We start from the raw sequence: 16,949 nt of genomic DNA, 5'->3' as shown, positions 1-16,949 counted from the left end.
TTCTTGGTCTTCAAGGGCGACTGATACATCACGCTCCTCAAGTCAAAGAGCTGTAGGTGATGCATTTGACAGTCTCAAGGAACTTCCAAATCTGCTGGTGATCTTCCGCTCCTTTGATGGTCAGCTCATAGCTCACAGCATTCCAATCGGCAGCGTAAGTCATGATGCGGACTTGCTGCTGGTGACTGAGAATACCGTCAGCGCCGACAGCATCCGCGATAATCTGACGCCAGAATGCAAAGGGCAGTCCGAAGCGCCATTCTCGCTTACGAGAGCTGCGAGAGACCGAACTGGGATGGGATTTACCCTTTCCTGAGCGGGCTGGCTGGCTCGGCGGTGTGGATTCCTTTGTCTCTCGAGACTGGACGTCTTTGTCGTGGCCGTTAGTTTGTTGAACTTGCTGAACTTGCTGAACTTGATGCAAAGAGGGAAAGTTGACTTCAAAGTGCTTAGCACCGGGATGAAAGGGTCCGACATCAATAGGTTCGAAGAGTTCATATTCGTCGAAGACGTATTCTGGACTCTGCTCCATGGTTTCTTGCTCTTCGACCCTCTCGTCAGTCTCCTCCACGCTCGAGGGCTCCTCCTCAGAGGGTGCTTCGACGATGCGATCTCTGTCGTTTAAAAGTAAAGCGCGGGAGACAGTCATCATCTTCAACGCGACTCTCCAGATATCGTTGCTGTGTACGCCCTCTTTCTTTAGAGCCTCAATACACACTCTCTTGGCGAGTCTAGCGTGCTCGATGTCAAGCTTCTTCTGCAGCTTGCGTTGTGCCGCATTCTGGTCGTCGTCCTCACTAAGCTCGTCGTTTGCAGTGTCATCGTTAGACTTGTACTCGCGCACCAACTCGGCTTTGTCGAGAAGCTTGCATTCATTCAGACCAAGGCCATCATTCGGGAGCCATATGATGCCCTTGCATTGCTCTGCCGTTTCTGGCAGGATGGGACCTTTTCCACTGGGTAGAAAAGCCAAGAGCTGCTCGGGACTGCGGTGCATGCTCAGCATGCTTGACAGATGCACGGCACAACTGCTGGTCAAGTTGGTGTTGGAAATGATAAGGAACGGGATCGAGCGCAGGCCTCGAGTGCAGGCATATCGCTTCAGCTCTATATAGGTAAGTTTCTTCGTGGCGCAAGTAGCGTGAGAAGAACCTAGAGAGAGCATATCATCAGTGTAAGCTACTTAAGACGACTGAATGCTTGACTTACCATTCTGCTGTGCAACCTTGCTCTTCTTGGGCGATTGCTTCGAAGACGTCTTTTTGATAGTTTCGTTGTCCCCCCCGTTTATCTTGAGATTTTCCAATTCATTTGCGATGGCGTCAGCTTCGTGGTCTCCCTCACCGCTCATCCCAACGACGGCATCGGCATCAGCTTCGAGAAAGTCCAGGTCGCTTTGCATGTAAACACGAGCGAGGACCTCAATGCCCTTCGGTCCAAGTGGATTATTTCCGAGATCGAGCTTCTTCAGCAAGAAACAGTTCTTGAACGAGTCGAGAAAGTCGTACCATATCTCCTGCTCTTCGGGGGTGCAAACCACAAGGTTGTTATGGGAGATGTCCAATTCTCGAAGATCGGCAATACTAAGCTTGATAACTTCAGATAGCTTCCGGAGCGCTTCGACCGTGAGCTGGTTGCCCTGCAAATGCAGCTCGGTCACCTTAGCAGAGCCTTCGGGGTGCTCCTCGTCGCGGTACTTCATGCAAGCGATCAGGTCATCAATGAATTCAGCAAAGCCCTCGTCGGTGAGTTCCTTGCCCGAGACATCGAGTTCCACATTCGGATCTCTTGCCGCAGCTTTCGCGCCAACGCCGGGAGTGATTCTCTTTTTCTGCGAGGCGTCAAGCGTCAGTCATGTGCCTCTGGATATCGATGTTATTGGAAGGAACTTACCAAATCCTTGGACACAACCTGTCCGGCCTTAAGGCCTGTGATTTTTCTCTGAGGGTGCCGCGTTAGTCTGCATCCACAACGAAGATCATGTTGAAAAGGGACAACTTACAGCTGAGTAGTTCAACTTACCCATCTTGGGCAGCCGTCAGATCGACGTTTATCCTGTTCAAAAGCAAGCATCAGTCCTTGTTCTCGAGTCGAGGAAGTGTTGAAGGTCGACACTTAGGCGCCGGATTGAGTCTCTGTGAGTGACTCGCAGAAGCCCAAGACGCGGTTGATATGCATGAAGAGAAGTATAGAAGGACTGCACTTACCTTGATGGTCAGGGAGTATTAAGATGGTCGTCAAGTGCAGCGCTGACACGCCCAGGAAATCTCGCGAGAAAGAGGTCTAGGAGGTAAGAGGCAGCAGTTAACTCGCGAGATCAGAGGCTGCGATGTGAATAACACACCATAAGATGATAACAGAACACTTCTTGGAAAGGGGAAGGCTTGTATACCTAACTTGTCTTCTTTGATGGATTCAGAGAAGGTGGTTGTGTGAGATGACAGACAAAGGAGAATGTGTGAGAGAAAAGACATAGGTAGGTTGTTTTCTCTCTGAATGTTTACATCTCAAGTCATCTAGTGGGATGCCCTGCCTCCAGGACGCGCTAGGCGTTGAAATTCACGGAGGTTGCCATGTCCTCTAGCGACCTCATTCACTATTGTGCTTCCTCCTACTATCTGTTGCTTTCGCTGGGTTTCTCTACAAGGATAGTAGACAGTGAAAGGCATAAAGCAGGTAGTAGCAGACAAGGACGAAAACCCCTTTGGCTCCTTTGTTAGAATATTTAATAAAGACATGATGGATTTGCTGCAGTCTCATATATGGTATACAGATATGCGAGTCCATCCTCGTAGCTTGCCCTTGAACTTGAACTTCGACGAAACAACACCACAAGTCAAATCTCACCAGTCTCATATTCCATATATCTTTCCTTCCATGCTTGTACGGCATTTGCCTGCTCCTTCGTATTACCTTTTAGAAAAAATTGACAATGTCTTTGAATTCATGCAGCAAAGCAGGGTCGATGTCATCCCAGTCCTCTGGCACCTCTGGTAGTTTCGCGGATCCCTGAACGCTGCCGTTTGTCTCTTTCACTATAGCAGTTTCTACTTGACTGCGAGGAATCCGACAAGGCCCGTCGTGCTTCGTTCTTTTCTCCGTTCTTTCGTCAGAGAGGTCTCCTTCACACTGCCATGAGAGGTTCCTCTTTTGTCCGCAGCACTCATCTGAGACTCGAGATGGGTCGAGCACATTGTCGACGTCGGTCTCAGAAGCCCTTGGAATATCGTTCTCCTTGGAGACTGCAGTTCGTTCAAAAGTGGAAATAGCGGGCGGTACTAAGGTCTGATCTTGCTTTCCCGTGGCTGATGTGGCAGTGTGTGTTTTGACATGTTCTAGCGAGTCAGTGGATGAAGGTTGAACTGTATACGTGAATAAATCGTCGACGTCGGTCCAGGTATCGTCTACCTCGGCTATATCATCGCATTTACTAGCAAAGGTTTCGGTCTTCCCGTTTACTTGAGTCGCAGTGTCTGTACTACAACCCATCAGCAGCTTTGAGGGCGAGGGCAAGTCGTCAAAGCTATCATCACCATAGTCACTTGAAGAGCATTGAGGCTTGGAGGCATGGCTGGCGGAGTTGAGGTTGAAAATGTCCCCGATATCAGTGATATCTGAGTCGATACCCGTGGATTCCACGTCTTTTGTGTGTGTCTTGCCACTGCTCTTATCCCGAGCCTCAATCGTCGATGTCCTTCCAGCCTTTGTTCTAGGAATGCTGGCTGAGAGTGTCAGCTGGTTAAGTCCACTCTTCGGCTGATTGCCGTTAGCAAACTGCCTCCGAGCGGCTTTGTGTGGCTTCTCGAGGCCTTCTCGGCAGCAGAGATGCTTGCATCTATCCATGGTTCAGCTCCGTTTCGGATGGATAGCAATCGGTTGGTACCTACGTTGTCTTGTCCTTGCACCTGTGGTTACACGCATATCTGCCATTGTCTAGTCGAGACGGCTCTTTCTCATTTTCAGTAGTTGGATTCACAGAGTTGCGTTCTTTCGAGCCTTTCTCCTCGATTCGACTGCGAGATGTGCCAGTCGACTGGTTGACGGCAGCCCAGCTGCTTGCCTCGTCTGCCAATAATTTTTAGTACGGTTTGACGGCAAGCTGGATGGTGGCATACCTGTTTCCAGCAAGTCCTCAAAAAGCCAATCATCGGTGTCGATACTGTCGTCCGCTCCTCCATTATTTGCGTTGGTCGGAGTGTCGTCGGTATCGCGGCTTGGGACGTTCATCCTAGGCCGCTGCATCGACTCCAAGGCTTGACTTTCCCTTGGTCGAGATGGAAAAAGGGCGTTTGGTAGCTCAGGTTTCAGCTCCGCAGACCTCAAAGTACCGGCTATTGAGATTGAGTAAAACTGGAAAAGACACGGGTCAGGGCTAGAAGTTTGACTTACCGATCTCGTCACACATCGCATAGCACGTTATATGTAACTCTGGACTCTTCAGCTCTGTATCTAGAGGAATCTCCTGACTCTGCTGAAGCTTATTTGCACTATAACGTCGTCAGCTCGACAGAGTGATCGTGATGGCTGACTAGTCATACCTGATACGCCGAAAATCTATCAGATGGCCGTTGGACGTCTCTGCTAAGAAGCAGACATACACGGGTCGCCGTTGGAAGAAAGTCGGAGTTTTCTCGTTCATGAAAGCAATCTCAGCCTTGAATCGTATCTTTACAGGCTTTCCGGGTTTAATTTCCTAATAAGCCATCAGAGAGACCGTCTTGCCGAGAGATCAGAGAAACGTACCTTTCCTACCAACTTGACGTTCACTCTAAGCTTAGGAAAGTCGGCAACACGAGCAAGTAGTTTCATTCCGAACGGCGGATTCCTACTCATGATCATATCAATGCGATGGGGCTCTGTAGCTTCCAGAGCATCGATACTGGTAATCCCAGCGGCTGCAAGCTTTCTCACTGCCACGATACCGACTTGGTCGATTTGTTTCATCTGCAGAGGACAGTTATCCCAAACCTTGGCCCCAAAGCTTCTTGCGAGCTCGAGGGCATTCCTGGCAGTGATTGAGTCTTCAAGGCAGATTTGGCAATCTATCACGCATCGAATGAGTCTATTGATATGAGAGAACACGAAATTCTTGTCCTGTTGAAAAGCAAACTTGTGTTTCTGATATTGTTCACCGTCCGGGTACTCAACCCCGCCGAGCTCTGACTGGATGAGCAACAGGATCTTATGAGCTGGAAGCGCTATATCAACTTTTACCGGGAACCTTATGCCATTGGCACGGTTCAGTTCTTTATACAGCGACTTCTCGCCTGCCTTGAGCCGTATCTCGCGAAATTCTTCTGCTTCAGCAATTGCAGAAAGCTGAATTAAGCCATTAGAGTTTTTCCTATCTTCGAACAGAGGACGGGCTGGCCTACCACTTGAGATACAGTTGCGTGAGGTTTCAGCGCGAGTAAAGTCTTCATGGTATCGAACCGTACATAGTACCGAGCCATGGCATCTCCGAAGGGTGTGGACTTGAGACGTTCAGAAGCCACTAGTCCAGTCTCCTGCAGAAGTTTGATATCTTTCTCGCAAATCTGCCTAAGCATTTCGTCTTCATCATCCTTTGTGGCCCCTTCTTTTAATTGGTAATGCTTTGGGTTTCTCCTCAGCCTGACAAACAGGAAAGTACCCGCAAGCCATCTGACTGCGGAATCGACATCAGTGACAGTACCTAACCCAATCTCAGCGTTCAAGTGATCGATCAGGTTGAGATGCAAACAACTCTCTAGGGTCTCAGACCCAGATACGAGTTTCTCATAATGTTGGACTCGTTCTTTCCTCGTCATGATCACTGCAATAGCGCTATCGTCGAATTGAGGTCGACCAGCTCGACCAAGCATCTGCATCATCTCGAGATCGGAGTATTCCTTGCAGCCACCACCCTGCCAACCTACTGTACCTTTGATAATAACAAGGTGGCATGGGAGATTGACCCCCACTGCCAGGGTTGAGGTACAGCAAATGACGGCGATATGTCCCTGCAGGTACCCAGACTCAACGGTATGGCGATCAGCAGGGTCGAGACCGGCGTGATGAAATGCAACTCCTGCCATAAGCGTGGCTGCACCGTCCAGTTAGCTCCGTAGCCATGAATTAGAGATGAGTGCATACTTCTGAGGTCTGCATTGTGGGCTTCGAGATGCTTGCCAGATACTTTCCATAACCTTGCCGGTGGGTTGGTCATGGACCATAGGCGAGCAAGCTCTTTTGCGGTAGCGACGCACGAATTCCTGGTACAACAGAAAATCATGATTGGCTTTCTACACGAATGCGTACCTAGAATATCGGGGAGCCTATAGAACTCAGTAAACATCCGTGTCATAATTCAAAGTATGCAAGCTTACTTCGAACTGCATAACTTGTCGAAGGCAAAATCATTGCTGTGTGACTGATAACCGTACACAAACTTCTGGAGCTTGACAGGACGAAAATCCTCCCCAAAGTGTTCTCGGTGCGCCGGTACATGTTGGTTCGTTGCGTCTTTCCCGAGCCAGCTCGCAATATCCTCCGAGTTTGGGACGGTAGCACTCAGAGCGACGAAGCGGACATTCGACCCGAATGTCTTCATTCTCGACACAACCGCTTCTAGCGTCGCACCACGAGCCTCCTTGAGAATGTGAACTTCGTCAATCAGGAAGAGCTTGACCAATTGCATCAAGCGCGCATGATCTTTCCACTTCCGAGTCATGCTGTCCCACTTCTCGGGTGTAGTAACGATGATCTGACTGTTCTGAACACTCCTGAGCTGCGTATGATCAGTGTCGCCAGTTAGCTCCGCACACTGGAGTCCCAAGGACATGAACTTCCTGTTCCAGTCCCGGAATCGCTCGGAGCACAGGGATTTGGTCGGTGCCTGATAGACGACCTTGAAGCGCTCGTCTTTCAAAGTGCTGAGCAGGCGACAGATTGCCAATTCCATGATGACTGTTTTGCCACTTCCAGTAGGAGCTGCCAGCACAATATTGTCATCGGTCTTGTACACACGCTGGAAACATTTCGACTGTACAGCATTGAATACCGGGAAATGGAAGATGGACCGGTAGCTATCCGGAAGCTCATGTACTGAGACAAGAACAATTCCTCTAACTGACATGGGAATATTTTCAAAGGGGCTCTTTTGACATTGCGCTGTACTAATCGATAGTGTAGAACTTCCATGCAATGGTGATCCTTCCTCATGCGATAGTTGGTCTTCGTGGTACTGTCTCGAAGGCTCCTTGGCTTGATACTCACGCTCCCGACGTGTCACAATCGTCTTCCCGGGCTGCAATCGACTGAGAGGACTAGAAGGCGACCCCAGACCTAGATCCGATGAGCTAGAATCCAAATTTCGGAGCGGCGTTATGTGAGAACCCGCTGCGTTCATTAGCTTTCTTACACAGGATAGGCGAGGGATGGGCGTACTCTGGAAAAATCGAGATACCTGCTTCGCACAATCATTTCTTGGTTGCACCGATGGATAGTTTAAGTTAGCCGGTTGCCTCAACGGATTTCGGTTGCTTTCATCCGACTGAGCAAGCAATTCGAGGTCTGAAGTCTTTCAGTCAACCCCATCCACGATACTATTGTATCAACTCGTCGCAGTCAGAACCACTCACCAAAGGCGTCCAGCTGATGATCATCGCTACGGAAGGATTGCAAATCCGGACCAACAGGCTGGCTATAGGGGTCGGCATTCTCAGTATCATAACGTCGAGGTCTGTTCCAAGGCTGGGAGATCTGAGCGCCTTCGATGAGTTTTTGATCGATAATTGCTTTTGATGTCGGCAACCCAAGTTGGGGCCGCCTTGCATCCATCGGCCTTTGGTTGGAAGCACTATGTCGTACTATCGAGAAGGGCTGGTGAGATTTGCGCCCCATGATGATCGACGAGGGCAAGGAAATGTCCAGCGCTCAAGAAGCTTTGAACGGAGAAGAATGAGTGCAAGAGATTCAGTGGAACAGCAGCAAGTCCCGAAGTGAGGAGGGGTCCAGGTAGATGGGTATAGATGCCCCAGGCGAGAAGAGCACGTGGAGAACTCGGCGCAGAGAAGTAAACAAGACGATTGTTGAATCAAACGCAGGTAAATATCCTTGGACGAGAAGCTCGACGTCAAGCTCGTTCATATCCATTCATTTAACCTTATACACTCATACACATCAGGACATTTCCCATGACTCGAGGCCAAATCACGATATAATAACCGTCACACTAACCAAAATCAAAACATGGCCACAAATGGTATAGTATAGAGTACAAGGACTTGCTACGCTTTCCTCCCAGGAAAATGCAATGACTCGGAGTCGGACATTCTTATTTACTTCTCGATATCACGGATACCGGAGCAACGCTTAATATCGACAAGGTGAATGCGGCTTTTGCTTGCAAGTCGGTAGGCTCACTCGTCCCGTGACTGCTTGTCGAAATAGCCGCCGCTTGCAGTGCGGGCAGAGCTGATTCTTGCAACGCCTGGCGAGGCGGGTCTGGAGGTGGACAATCCAGCTTGAGACAGGAATGGGGTGCTAGGGAGCTGTATCGAGAATTCGTCCTGCGAACCTGCGACAGGCGAAGTCTCATCACTCTTGGCTTCCTTCTCAAACCTCTCGATCCGGATTGGCGGCGGACGGATGCCGTGAGGTTTAGTAGGACTGGAATCTAAGCTAGAATCCTCATAGAGGAATGTAGCCACAAGCACCGCGAAAGTGCCAAGGATGAACTGAAGGAAGAGGTCAGTAACCATGCGCAGAAGTTCGTGATTGAACGGGATACATACGTTCCCTGTGAGCTCGAATCCAAAAAACAACACGCTCCCCAAAGTGCTGAGGACGATGCTGATAGCAGTGGCCACGTTTCTTGCGTCCTTGTATGCGTGGCTGATACAGAAAGAGGTCGCGATGCCCCCAATAGCTTGGACCACGATAGTCGACCAAACAACCCAATTATATCCCTGGAAGAAGCCATTTGCGGCGAGCTTTTCCCCGTCGAGGAAGACGACACCGATGAAGAGGGCTGGGAACGAAGAATACACGGCCAACTGCACATTACGCACCCAGAGAGAGGTCGTCTTTACGCTGTCTTTTAGTACTTTCTCGAAATACACCCCGGCGAGCCCCGATGCGATGCAGGCCCCAATAGTCGCCAGCAGACCAACTGTGCTGTTCAATCGCGGCATGGCGGTCAGCAAGTCCTCTTCAATGCCCTCGTAGGTTGCTGAACGCTTGTGCAAATTGGCGCGTTTTCCTGTAACAGCTTTCCATTCTTCGAATGAGCGGGGGAAAGAGTGGTGCAAGCCCTCGTTTTCCAGTGAGATTTCATCCGCGGTTCCATTTGGCATTTGCACAAGGTAGACGCCGACGAGAAGAAGAATCAGGAATCCCCATTTACGCAACGGGATAGATCTCTTCAGGAGAACTAGGCCAAAAATGGAGCCGACGAGGAGCTTCAACTGGTACGTCACTTGGAAGCTCGCCGCCTGCAAGTTGGAAAGTGCAATGTATTGCAAAGAGTTCGCGAGTGTGTATAAGCTGGCGGGAATAGCAAGTTTCCAACTATCACCGGAGAACACAGCACTGGTCAACGACGAGAGGAGCGACGTCGCAGGCATCGATGGGGGAGCCGATTTCGAGACTTCGTAGAGGGCCATCGTCAAGGAAATCGCAAGCTTGGTGACCTCGTTGAGGAAGACCGCAGTAGAAGTGAGGTATCGTTTACCTCCGGTGGGAGGCATGACTCTGGAGTAATGCAAAAGCTTTTACAGAATGGAATTTAGCTGAGTGTCACTCTTGCTCCAAGTCGAAGAAAAACTTACCAGAACAAACGCCGTATATTGAACCGTCAGCTGCAAAGGAGCAGTCAGTAAATAGAAATACTTAAACCCCCAGATTCTGACTCGGCGAAGTTGGAAAAGAAACACGCAGTCCAACCAGAATGCCTCAAGGAAGACTAACCAGTATCCAAGAGGAACGTCTCAAAACGCCTCCCAGCCCTGAAGACTGACCCCGAGTGTGTTCCCCCATTGCGACAACACTATCGTAGGTGCCAGCCCCTGAAAAGTGTTCACAACACAACCCACGGGAAGATGTAGGTTGTTGGTGATTTTAGCCTGTGACTCTGATTCGGAAGAAAGGGGTCGTTAAAAAAAGGCCGAGGGTCGCGAAATAAGTTGTGCGCGTGCCGATGGACAGGGAAGGGAAATCCTTCACGGTTCACACTAGACCTGGCAGTCCACCAGCAAACTGCCGCTGAGAGTGCACAAAAAGCGGCGTATGTCCTCAGCGTAAGGTAGACAAAAGCCCCTCGGAGCGCGTATTTAAGCGAAAAACTGGGGCGGTATTGCACAAGGCCGTCAGATGGAATAACCACGACGTCAGATAGCCTAGATAAAAACCGAAGACCAAGAATGAAAATGGCCTGCGCAGCAAGCAGTCGTCAGCATAAATAGAATCCTCCCCTGCGACGAGCACCTTCCAAGATACAGACTGGCAGGAGAGCGATCAGTGATTCTATGTGGATTCTGGGGTACCACGAATTACGAGCTGGGGGCGGTGTGTGGGCCACGGAGAGGGTCTAAATCTAGGGTAATAATATTACTGATTCTAGGTAAAGGTAAGGTAGATAGTCCTCACTCGGTTTGCTCGATTCTTGAGCCTTGAGTTGAGTCTGGACTCCCAATCGCCAGTAACAAATACTGATGATCCGCAGTCCGCAGTCCGCCAGCTCGCCAGTCTTTGGGCGAACCACAAAGAAAAGGGAGGCGTCCTAGATCAACTACCTACCTTACATGACAAGTAATCCTTGCCATTATTACCTTAACTACCTTAACTACCTTAATTGTTACCTGTTTAACTTGTTACTCCGTAATACTTTGGCTTCGCATAGATCGATTTCAGCTCCAAAGTCTGACGTCAGTGCCCAGTCTCGTCTCACAATGGGACGATCCTCCCTTTCGCCATCTTGAGTCTGAATTGCTGGAGATTCAAGGCGCTCCTTCGCTGCAGGTTGGCAAGCCACATCACCCTAGCGGCAGACAGCCTGAATCGTGGGCTTGGTGACATTTAAGGATTAAACAAAAAGTAATAATGCAATTGCATGGCTTACTTGGAGCCTTGGATGATATCCAATCAGCTTTGTACACAGAGTAGTCATGTAGATTGCAAAATTGTCTGGATCCGAAGTAAGGGAGTTGCTAAACCAGCGTATTTCAATGCAAGCTTCTCATTTGCCTTCCTTTTATAGAGAATTGCAGTGAAATGATGAGATGATATGCCTTGCATGCAAGGCATTGTCAGATTTAAAGGAAATATACTAAAGTCATGTGGTATATGTTGCAAACTTGCGGTGGAGCATCAACATTGCTCTGACATAAGAGATGATTCGCTTGATGCGGAGCGAATGACGCGGAAGAACATGATATAAAAAGGACAAAGTAAGGAGAGATCATAAGTGAGTGTCAGGTCCAGATGTGTGAGATGAAAGACAAGTTTGGGAAAAGAAATCAACGAGAGAAATAGGTCAACGTCACCACCTATCTAGTGTACAGCAGCTAAACTGCGGCTGGTTTGGTTCCATTCAAGCGCCCAAATTGGGAACTCATTTCCATCTCCCGACTCTTCAGCTCCGCCTAAGGCAATCGCCTCGCTGCTATCTGTGCGTCTTCTGGAGTGCCTTCTCTGAGCCTGAGGCACGGCTGGAGGAGGACGACGTGGGGGCGGTTTCTGTGATGGAAGCGGTGAGAATCGGTGTATAGGCAGTGTCGGGGTCAGCGGGGATGCCGCGCTGGTAGCGGGAGATGGTAGGCTTTCAGAGTACGCCAGGCTGGCGCGACTTGAGTTGATGGTTTTCTGTTCAGCATCAGAAGCAGCGCCCTGAGAAATAGTACCGCCCTTATCATGGTAGCTTGCACCTTGATCTGCCCGTGATGGCTGAGGCGGCAACCCGGGACTTAATCGCAAGAAGGTGTGCGAGCCGTAGAAAGAGTCACGGGAGGGTGAGGAAAGCATTGAACCCTGGTCAGGCTCGAGGCTGGTGTTATACTGCGCCTGCTGAAATATACTTGGCGTGATTTTCCCTTTCCGCTGTCTCATCGCCTCGAGAAGATGTTCTTCCTGTCTTGTCACTGCCATCACCCGACTTCTTCTATCGCGTTCTTTTTGAGATAGGGGCGGATTCCTGAATTGGCTGAAGATATCATCATTATCAGGCTCTGAGATGTTAGGTATGCCGCTTGACCGACGAGATCGGCTTGTCCTTGTCGCAGAAGATAATTTGCCCGCTGAAGACATTGATGGGTTTCGATGGACAGCTGAGTTGTTCTGGAGTGTCTGTGAACTACCCTTGCTGGACAGCTTGGATATGTCCACCCGTCGTAATGTCGAGCCCCGTGTGGCTTGCGCGGCGGAGGCCATACAGATCTCTGCGTTAAACTCGTCTTCAAATGTGATAACGCTGTCTCTTGCTGTAGGATTGTGAGATTCGCCTATTTCCTTGCTTGGCGCCTCATCCCCGTCGCTCTCATCTTCCGAGGATGAAAGGCACAGGACGCTGGAATTGTTTAAATCCACATTCCTCAAAGTGCTCTTGCTGCTTTTCTTCGACATTGAAGCCTTATCAACGGCCAGGTCTTCCCGCAAGGCATACTTGCGTGCGTTTGACGAGTCTGATTTGCGGTTTGGCCTCGGAAAGGCGCAGGTTTTTGGAGACAAGTATGTTTCTTTACTCCAGCTATTAACGGAGCCACTGGACGACATCTTCCGCAACGCATTTTCCGTGGATTTGGGATCACGGGCTCGCGTATTGTTTGGGCTGTGGGAGTTCAAGACAGATGGCCCGGATTGTGCTGATTTGATTGACTTGAGACTTTTGGCGTCATAATACTTGTCGAGGGCCATATCGAATTCGCTCGTCCTCACCGTTCGTTCAAAGGACGTGCCCAAGTAATCCAGATTCTCTGACTTACGAACTGCTGAGGTCCTGTCTATGTTATCGTTCTCCTGAAGGGTATTGAGCTGGCCCGCAGATGATCGTGTGGGTGGTGTTTTCGTGGGTCGCTTCGCAACTGTAGGCGGTTCTGGTCCCTTCATCATGGTGGAAGGATATTCAAAAGTCACCGAGATTGGAGAAGGAGAGCTCGTCAGGCGCTGCGGGGACAAAAGAGGTGCGGCTGCCTCTCGCGGTTTGGGAAACAATAGAGAAAGATCAATCCTTGGTGGCCGCATTTTCCGCTTTGATTCCTTGACGGGTGCTTTGGCTTGCCTTAGGCTCATTCTTGAATCTAAATTTGATCCTCGGCCGGGGCTGGGACCACCCTGTTGCGACTCGTGACTCCTTGTTGCTGCCCCGGTGCTCAAATGTGACGAACTCTGCTCAACGGTGGGTTCTCTCGAACTGAAGTAGGAGAAAAGAGTGGACGATGACCCAAACTGATGGACTTTCTTCGATGGTTTCGGAAGAGGAGGACTAACATCTTGAGACCGATACTCCTGTCCCAAGAGCGGCGACGATGCCCTGACGCGAAGGTGCTGGGGTGGTAGGCTTGTGTCAAGATTGGCCGACGGAAAAGGGACGAATGTGCCGCTTTTTGTCGATTTGTTTTCTGATGTTCTCATGAAACTGGCCCGGACATTTCTCCTTGTATCATCTTGTTTATGTTCCTGAAAAGTGATGTCTGTCGTGCCCAAGATCTTGTGGGCTTTGGATGATTTCTCGCATCTCAGGTTCTCCTTACTTCTGTGGGTCATTCGCTTTGCTGTGGTCTGAGCATTCTTGCTCGACGACCTCAGCGGAATTGTCAATGACGGCTGAGACATGACACAATTCCTTTCGCTGGGCCGCGCCAGAAGATATTATAATTTCGTGAAGGAAATTGGAGGTCGGGGGCTGGAGCCAAGGTGCAATATCACAATGTCGCAATTTCAAATCTGGTACGTCGTCCTCGTCGGCTGTTATCGCAAAGGCGTTCAGAAAATGCTGCTCTTGTGCTTTCAAAGGCCGACCTTGTCGGGAATCGTCGGATTTCGGGAGGTCAAGCAACCTCTAGAAGAGATTTAGGATAAAGAGGGAGAGAGGGTAAAGTATGGGTAGTAGATCTTCGAAACAGAAATTCAGAGTTCAGCTTCGCAGCAGCAACATTGGATGTACTTCGAGAGGTCACCCCTATGCTTTTCAACGATGCACAAGAACAAGTGAACAGGGAGTCAAGTGAGACGCCAATTTCTGGCCGTGCAAGCCTAAATATTCGATTGGCGCTATTGGTTGATCGTCTGGTATCTGGGGACGACGAGGGGAGTACCTGAGGGACTTCCACTTCCAGCTAAGGGGTTACGTATGGGAAGAAAAAGGTTGCTTGAGCGCCAACATCTTAATCGTATTGGCTAATCCACAGCCGATACTCGATGGAGAAAAGGAGTTGAGGGAGATCCGCCAAAAGTATCGTCCGGAGTTTAATTTGTCATACTAAAAGTGGGCTGTGTGGGCTGTGTGGACTGTGGGACGTCAATGGTGAGCACTGAGCTGAGCAACACCGCCCAAGCGCTAAGTATCCTATGTGTGATATGTAGATTGCAGTGCTAGGATTATCATCCTGGGCCGGTTCTGAACCGCGTCAAATAGCGATCCACAGAAGACGGCATATCTGGTTGAAACGAGGCTTGTGTGAGCCTTGGTTGAGGCCGTGTAATGGAGATAGTGTCAGCTAGCAAGTACAGGAAAGGAAATCATCGACAGGCACGCGCCGGCGATGCGTCAATGGACTCAATGGTTCAACTAATTGAAATAAATCCACTTAAGTTCTGTCAGAAGTTAGTGCCTCGAGTTTAGCAGCTCGATATAATTGATTATTTCAGAACAATTTTACGGAGGACCAGGATCTCATTCAAATAATGTCTACCTTGGACTACTTAGGGACGGGCTACTCCGTGTCGAGTACAGTCTGATGGGATTCCCAGGGGGTCTGTTATTATTGTTAGTCCTACGGCATTGGTCTCAACCTGGCAACCAGTGTTTGATGATCAATAATCCGAGAAGTGAGGAAAGATAGCTTATTACTTCCCGCCCGCATACTTCTCTAGTTTCCAGGAGATTTTCTAAGAATTCAATAGTCGGAGAATGGTTTCGTGATCATCCTTCAGAATCCGGAGACAATGAGACGTATTGGGCGGTTTTGATCCTGACACGTGCTTTTCCCCGCGTACTGCTTCAACGATAATCAGTGTCTTGTCTGCGAATTTATGGCATCTCTCCACGGTCATGACTTTTCTCGGATGCACCCTTTCTTTGTACGATATCAACTCGGCGATTCGGGACAATATGGAGCAATAATAATAGTCATTGGCTGTACCTGCAATTCCGCAAAGGGTGGACACTGACAAAAGAGTTTAAGGGGTAAAACCACCCGCTTGGGACTACATCCTCCACTGGTTCTGGCACCAACTCGATCGATGGGCCTAATAATAATAATAATAATACTACATATTAATTATGGAACTACTCCGTGCCAGGAATTGGTTCAGGGCTTGAACTATTATTCGGCTTTCCTCAGTCGCCCACCGTCCTGAATTTCCTGATTGGAGTTGAAATCGACGCCGATCACCATCCCGCTCACCAAGGCATGAGGCAGGCTTGCCTCCAGACTGAGTAGTTAGGGGCCAAGTGCTGCTATTGGAAGACGTTCCTGTTCTATACTCGATCTAGAATAGAGGAAACTCTGCCAAATAGGATCTGCAAGTCCTAGTAAGTACATACAGAGTCTAAGCTGATTTCCTTCTCCGGTAATCAGCTGCTTCGGAGTTCAGACACTACTAACGAACTTCACAAGTTCCTTTTTCCACAACCAGTAAATCAAAGTATGGTTCCATTGTTGGCTGATACTGCCATGTGCGCCTTGTTTTCTGTCTAACGATCAACTATTGCAATGCACGACATGACGGATCGCCGCCAATAGTCGACAGGTCCATTGGAAGAGTCCCAGGGAAGCGGAGAGATCATTCACTAGATCTATTGCCCGTAAGGGCAGGATGTGCATCACTGGCTTCTCAATTCGAGCCCCGATGCCTCAGCAACACGCCGACAATGTTCGTGCTGGCCAGGATACATTCTAAAAACGCTAGTCTTTTTCGGAAAAAAGATGAAGAACTTTTCACCGAAAGACGATGAATAGGGGAAACGATCGACTGAGCCCACTCCTCATCCAGATTCCAGAATCACATGAACCAGATTAACTTTATCCCAGGAAGGGACAATGGACGTCACTGAGAGTCCACTGGTGATATGCGAATGATTGTCGCACCCGGTATCAAGATCTGTGGCACGCACCGAAATGCGAACAGGTGTAGATCAACTCACCCACTCGGGTCGATTGTTGAAAGTTGAATTGTGAATATCGAGTACAGCTGAAGCTACGGAGTACTGTTTGCAATATGCCCCAAGGCGTGGCAGTGCTGAGTCCAGGCGATAGGACCAGATAGAGAAATATCTCCTCAGCATGGAAGCCAGAATCATGGCCTGTGTCATAAAAGTATAAATAGGAGATCTACCGAATCCTGACAAATTCGTCATTCCACCTAAGCCACCGACCACTGGTCCTCAGTGTTCCTTTTATCTATCCATCTAGTTTCTACAGGCGCCATGCAGCTTTGATAGACTGAGCACCTGAACTACGGAGTATTGCCAGCGAACGAAGCAAGGGATACCGCCGTGAAAGAGCCACGAAGACATATCGGAAATTTGGAGTGATACCTTAACATGAACTGCCCCGGAAAATTGGATCGATCCAACGGGGGAGATCTCTTCGGCGTTGTTGATACATCACATTCGTGGCACCGTTACTCCGTATGTGTCAGGTACTGTGTCATATGCGGGACTCTGGGTTCGGGATTTAAAACCCCTTCCAGCTCTTGACCCCTTTGTTAGGTAGATAAAGAATGAATAAACTTCAATCAAGCTACGTAACCTGTCTCAAGTCTCAAGTCTC

The 16,949-nt window shown here is 49.3% G+C and overlaps 4 protein-coding genes across 4 annotated transcripts; all 4 read right to left on the bottom strand.

Moving 5' to 3' along the window:
• Window positions 1-37: 37 nt before the first annotated feature.
• Aspvir_010011 (uncharacterized protein) lies at window positions 38-2,026 on the bottom strand (the record flags this gene model as incomplete). Its single annotated transcript, XM_043273148.1, has 4 exons — window positions 38-1,152; window positions 1,210-1,831; window positions 1,894-1,941; window positions 2,003-2,026. The coding sequence occupies 4 exons, from the start codon at window positions 2,024-2,026 to the stop codon at window positions 38-40; spliced, it is 1,809 nt and encodes a 602-aa protein (XP_043129083.1).
• Window positions 2,027-2,916: 890 nt separating this feature from the next.
• Window positions 2,917-7,863, bottom strand: Aspvir_010010 (putative DEAD/DEAH box DNA helicase (Mer3); the record flags this gene model as incomplete). Its single annotated transcript, XM_043273147.1, has 11 exons — window positions 2,917-3,835; window positions 3,888-4,065; window positions 4,116-4,331; window positions 4,390-4,487; window positions 4,539-4,693; window positions 4,744-5,319; window positions 5,376-6,064; window positions 6,115-6,296; window positions 6,348-7,359; window positions 7,408-7,533; window positions 7,602-7,863. 11 exons carry the CDS (start codon window positions 7,861-7,863, stop codon window positions 2,917-2,919), a joined length of 4,413 nt encoding a protein of 1,470 aa, XP_043129082.1.
• Window positions 7,864-8,381: 518 nt separating this feature from the next.
• On the bottom strand, window positions 8,382-9,710 carry Aspvir_010009 (putative UDP-galactose transporter; the record flags this gene model as incomplete). The annotated part of the gene is made up of 2 exons (XM_043273146.1): window positions 8,382-8,699; window positions 8,757-9,710. The coding sequence occupies 2 exons, from the start codon at window positions 9,708-9,710 to the stop codon at window positions 8,382-8,384; spliced, it is 1,272 nt and encodes a 423-aa protein (XP_043129081.1).
• A 1,801-nt stretch (window positions 9,711-11,511) lies between these two features.
• Window positions 11,512-13,788, bottom strand: Aspvir_010008 (uncharacterized protein; the record flags this gene model as incomplete). Its single annotated transcript, XM_043273145.1, has 1 exon — window positions 11,512-13,788. One exon carries the CDS (start codon window positions 13,786-13,788, stop codon window positions 11,512-11,514), a length of 2,277 nt encoding a protein of 758 aa, XP_043129080.1.
• Window positions 13,789-16,949: the final 3,161 nt, after the last annotated feature.

Source organism: Aspergillus viridinutans, assembly GCF_018404265.1.
Source record: "Aspergillus viridinutans IFM 47045 DNA, scaffold_9, whole genome shotgun sequence".
Classification (NCBI taxonomy): Eukaryota; Fungi; Ascomycota; class Eurotiomycetes; order Eurotiales; family Aspergillaceae; genus Aspergillus; species Aspergillus viridinutans.
The sequence above is the reverse complement of the archived record's forward strand: the minus strand, read 5'-3'. Positions and strand labels throughout refer to the sequence as shown.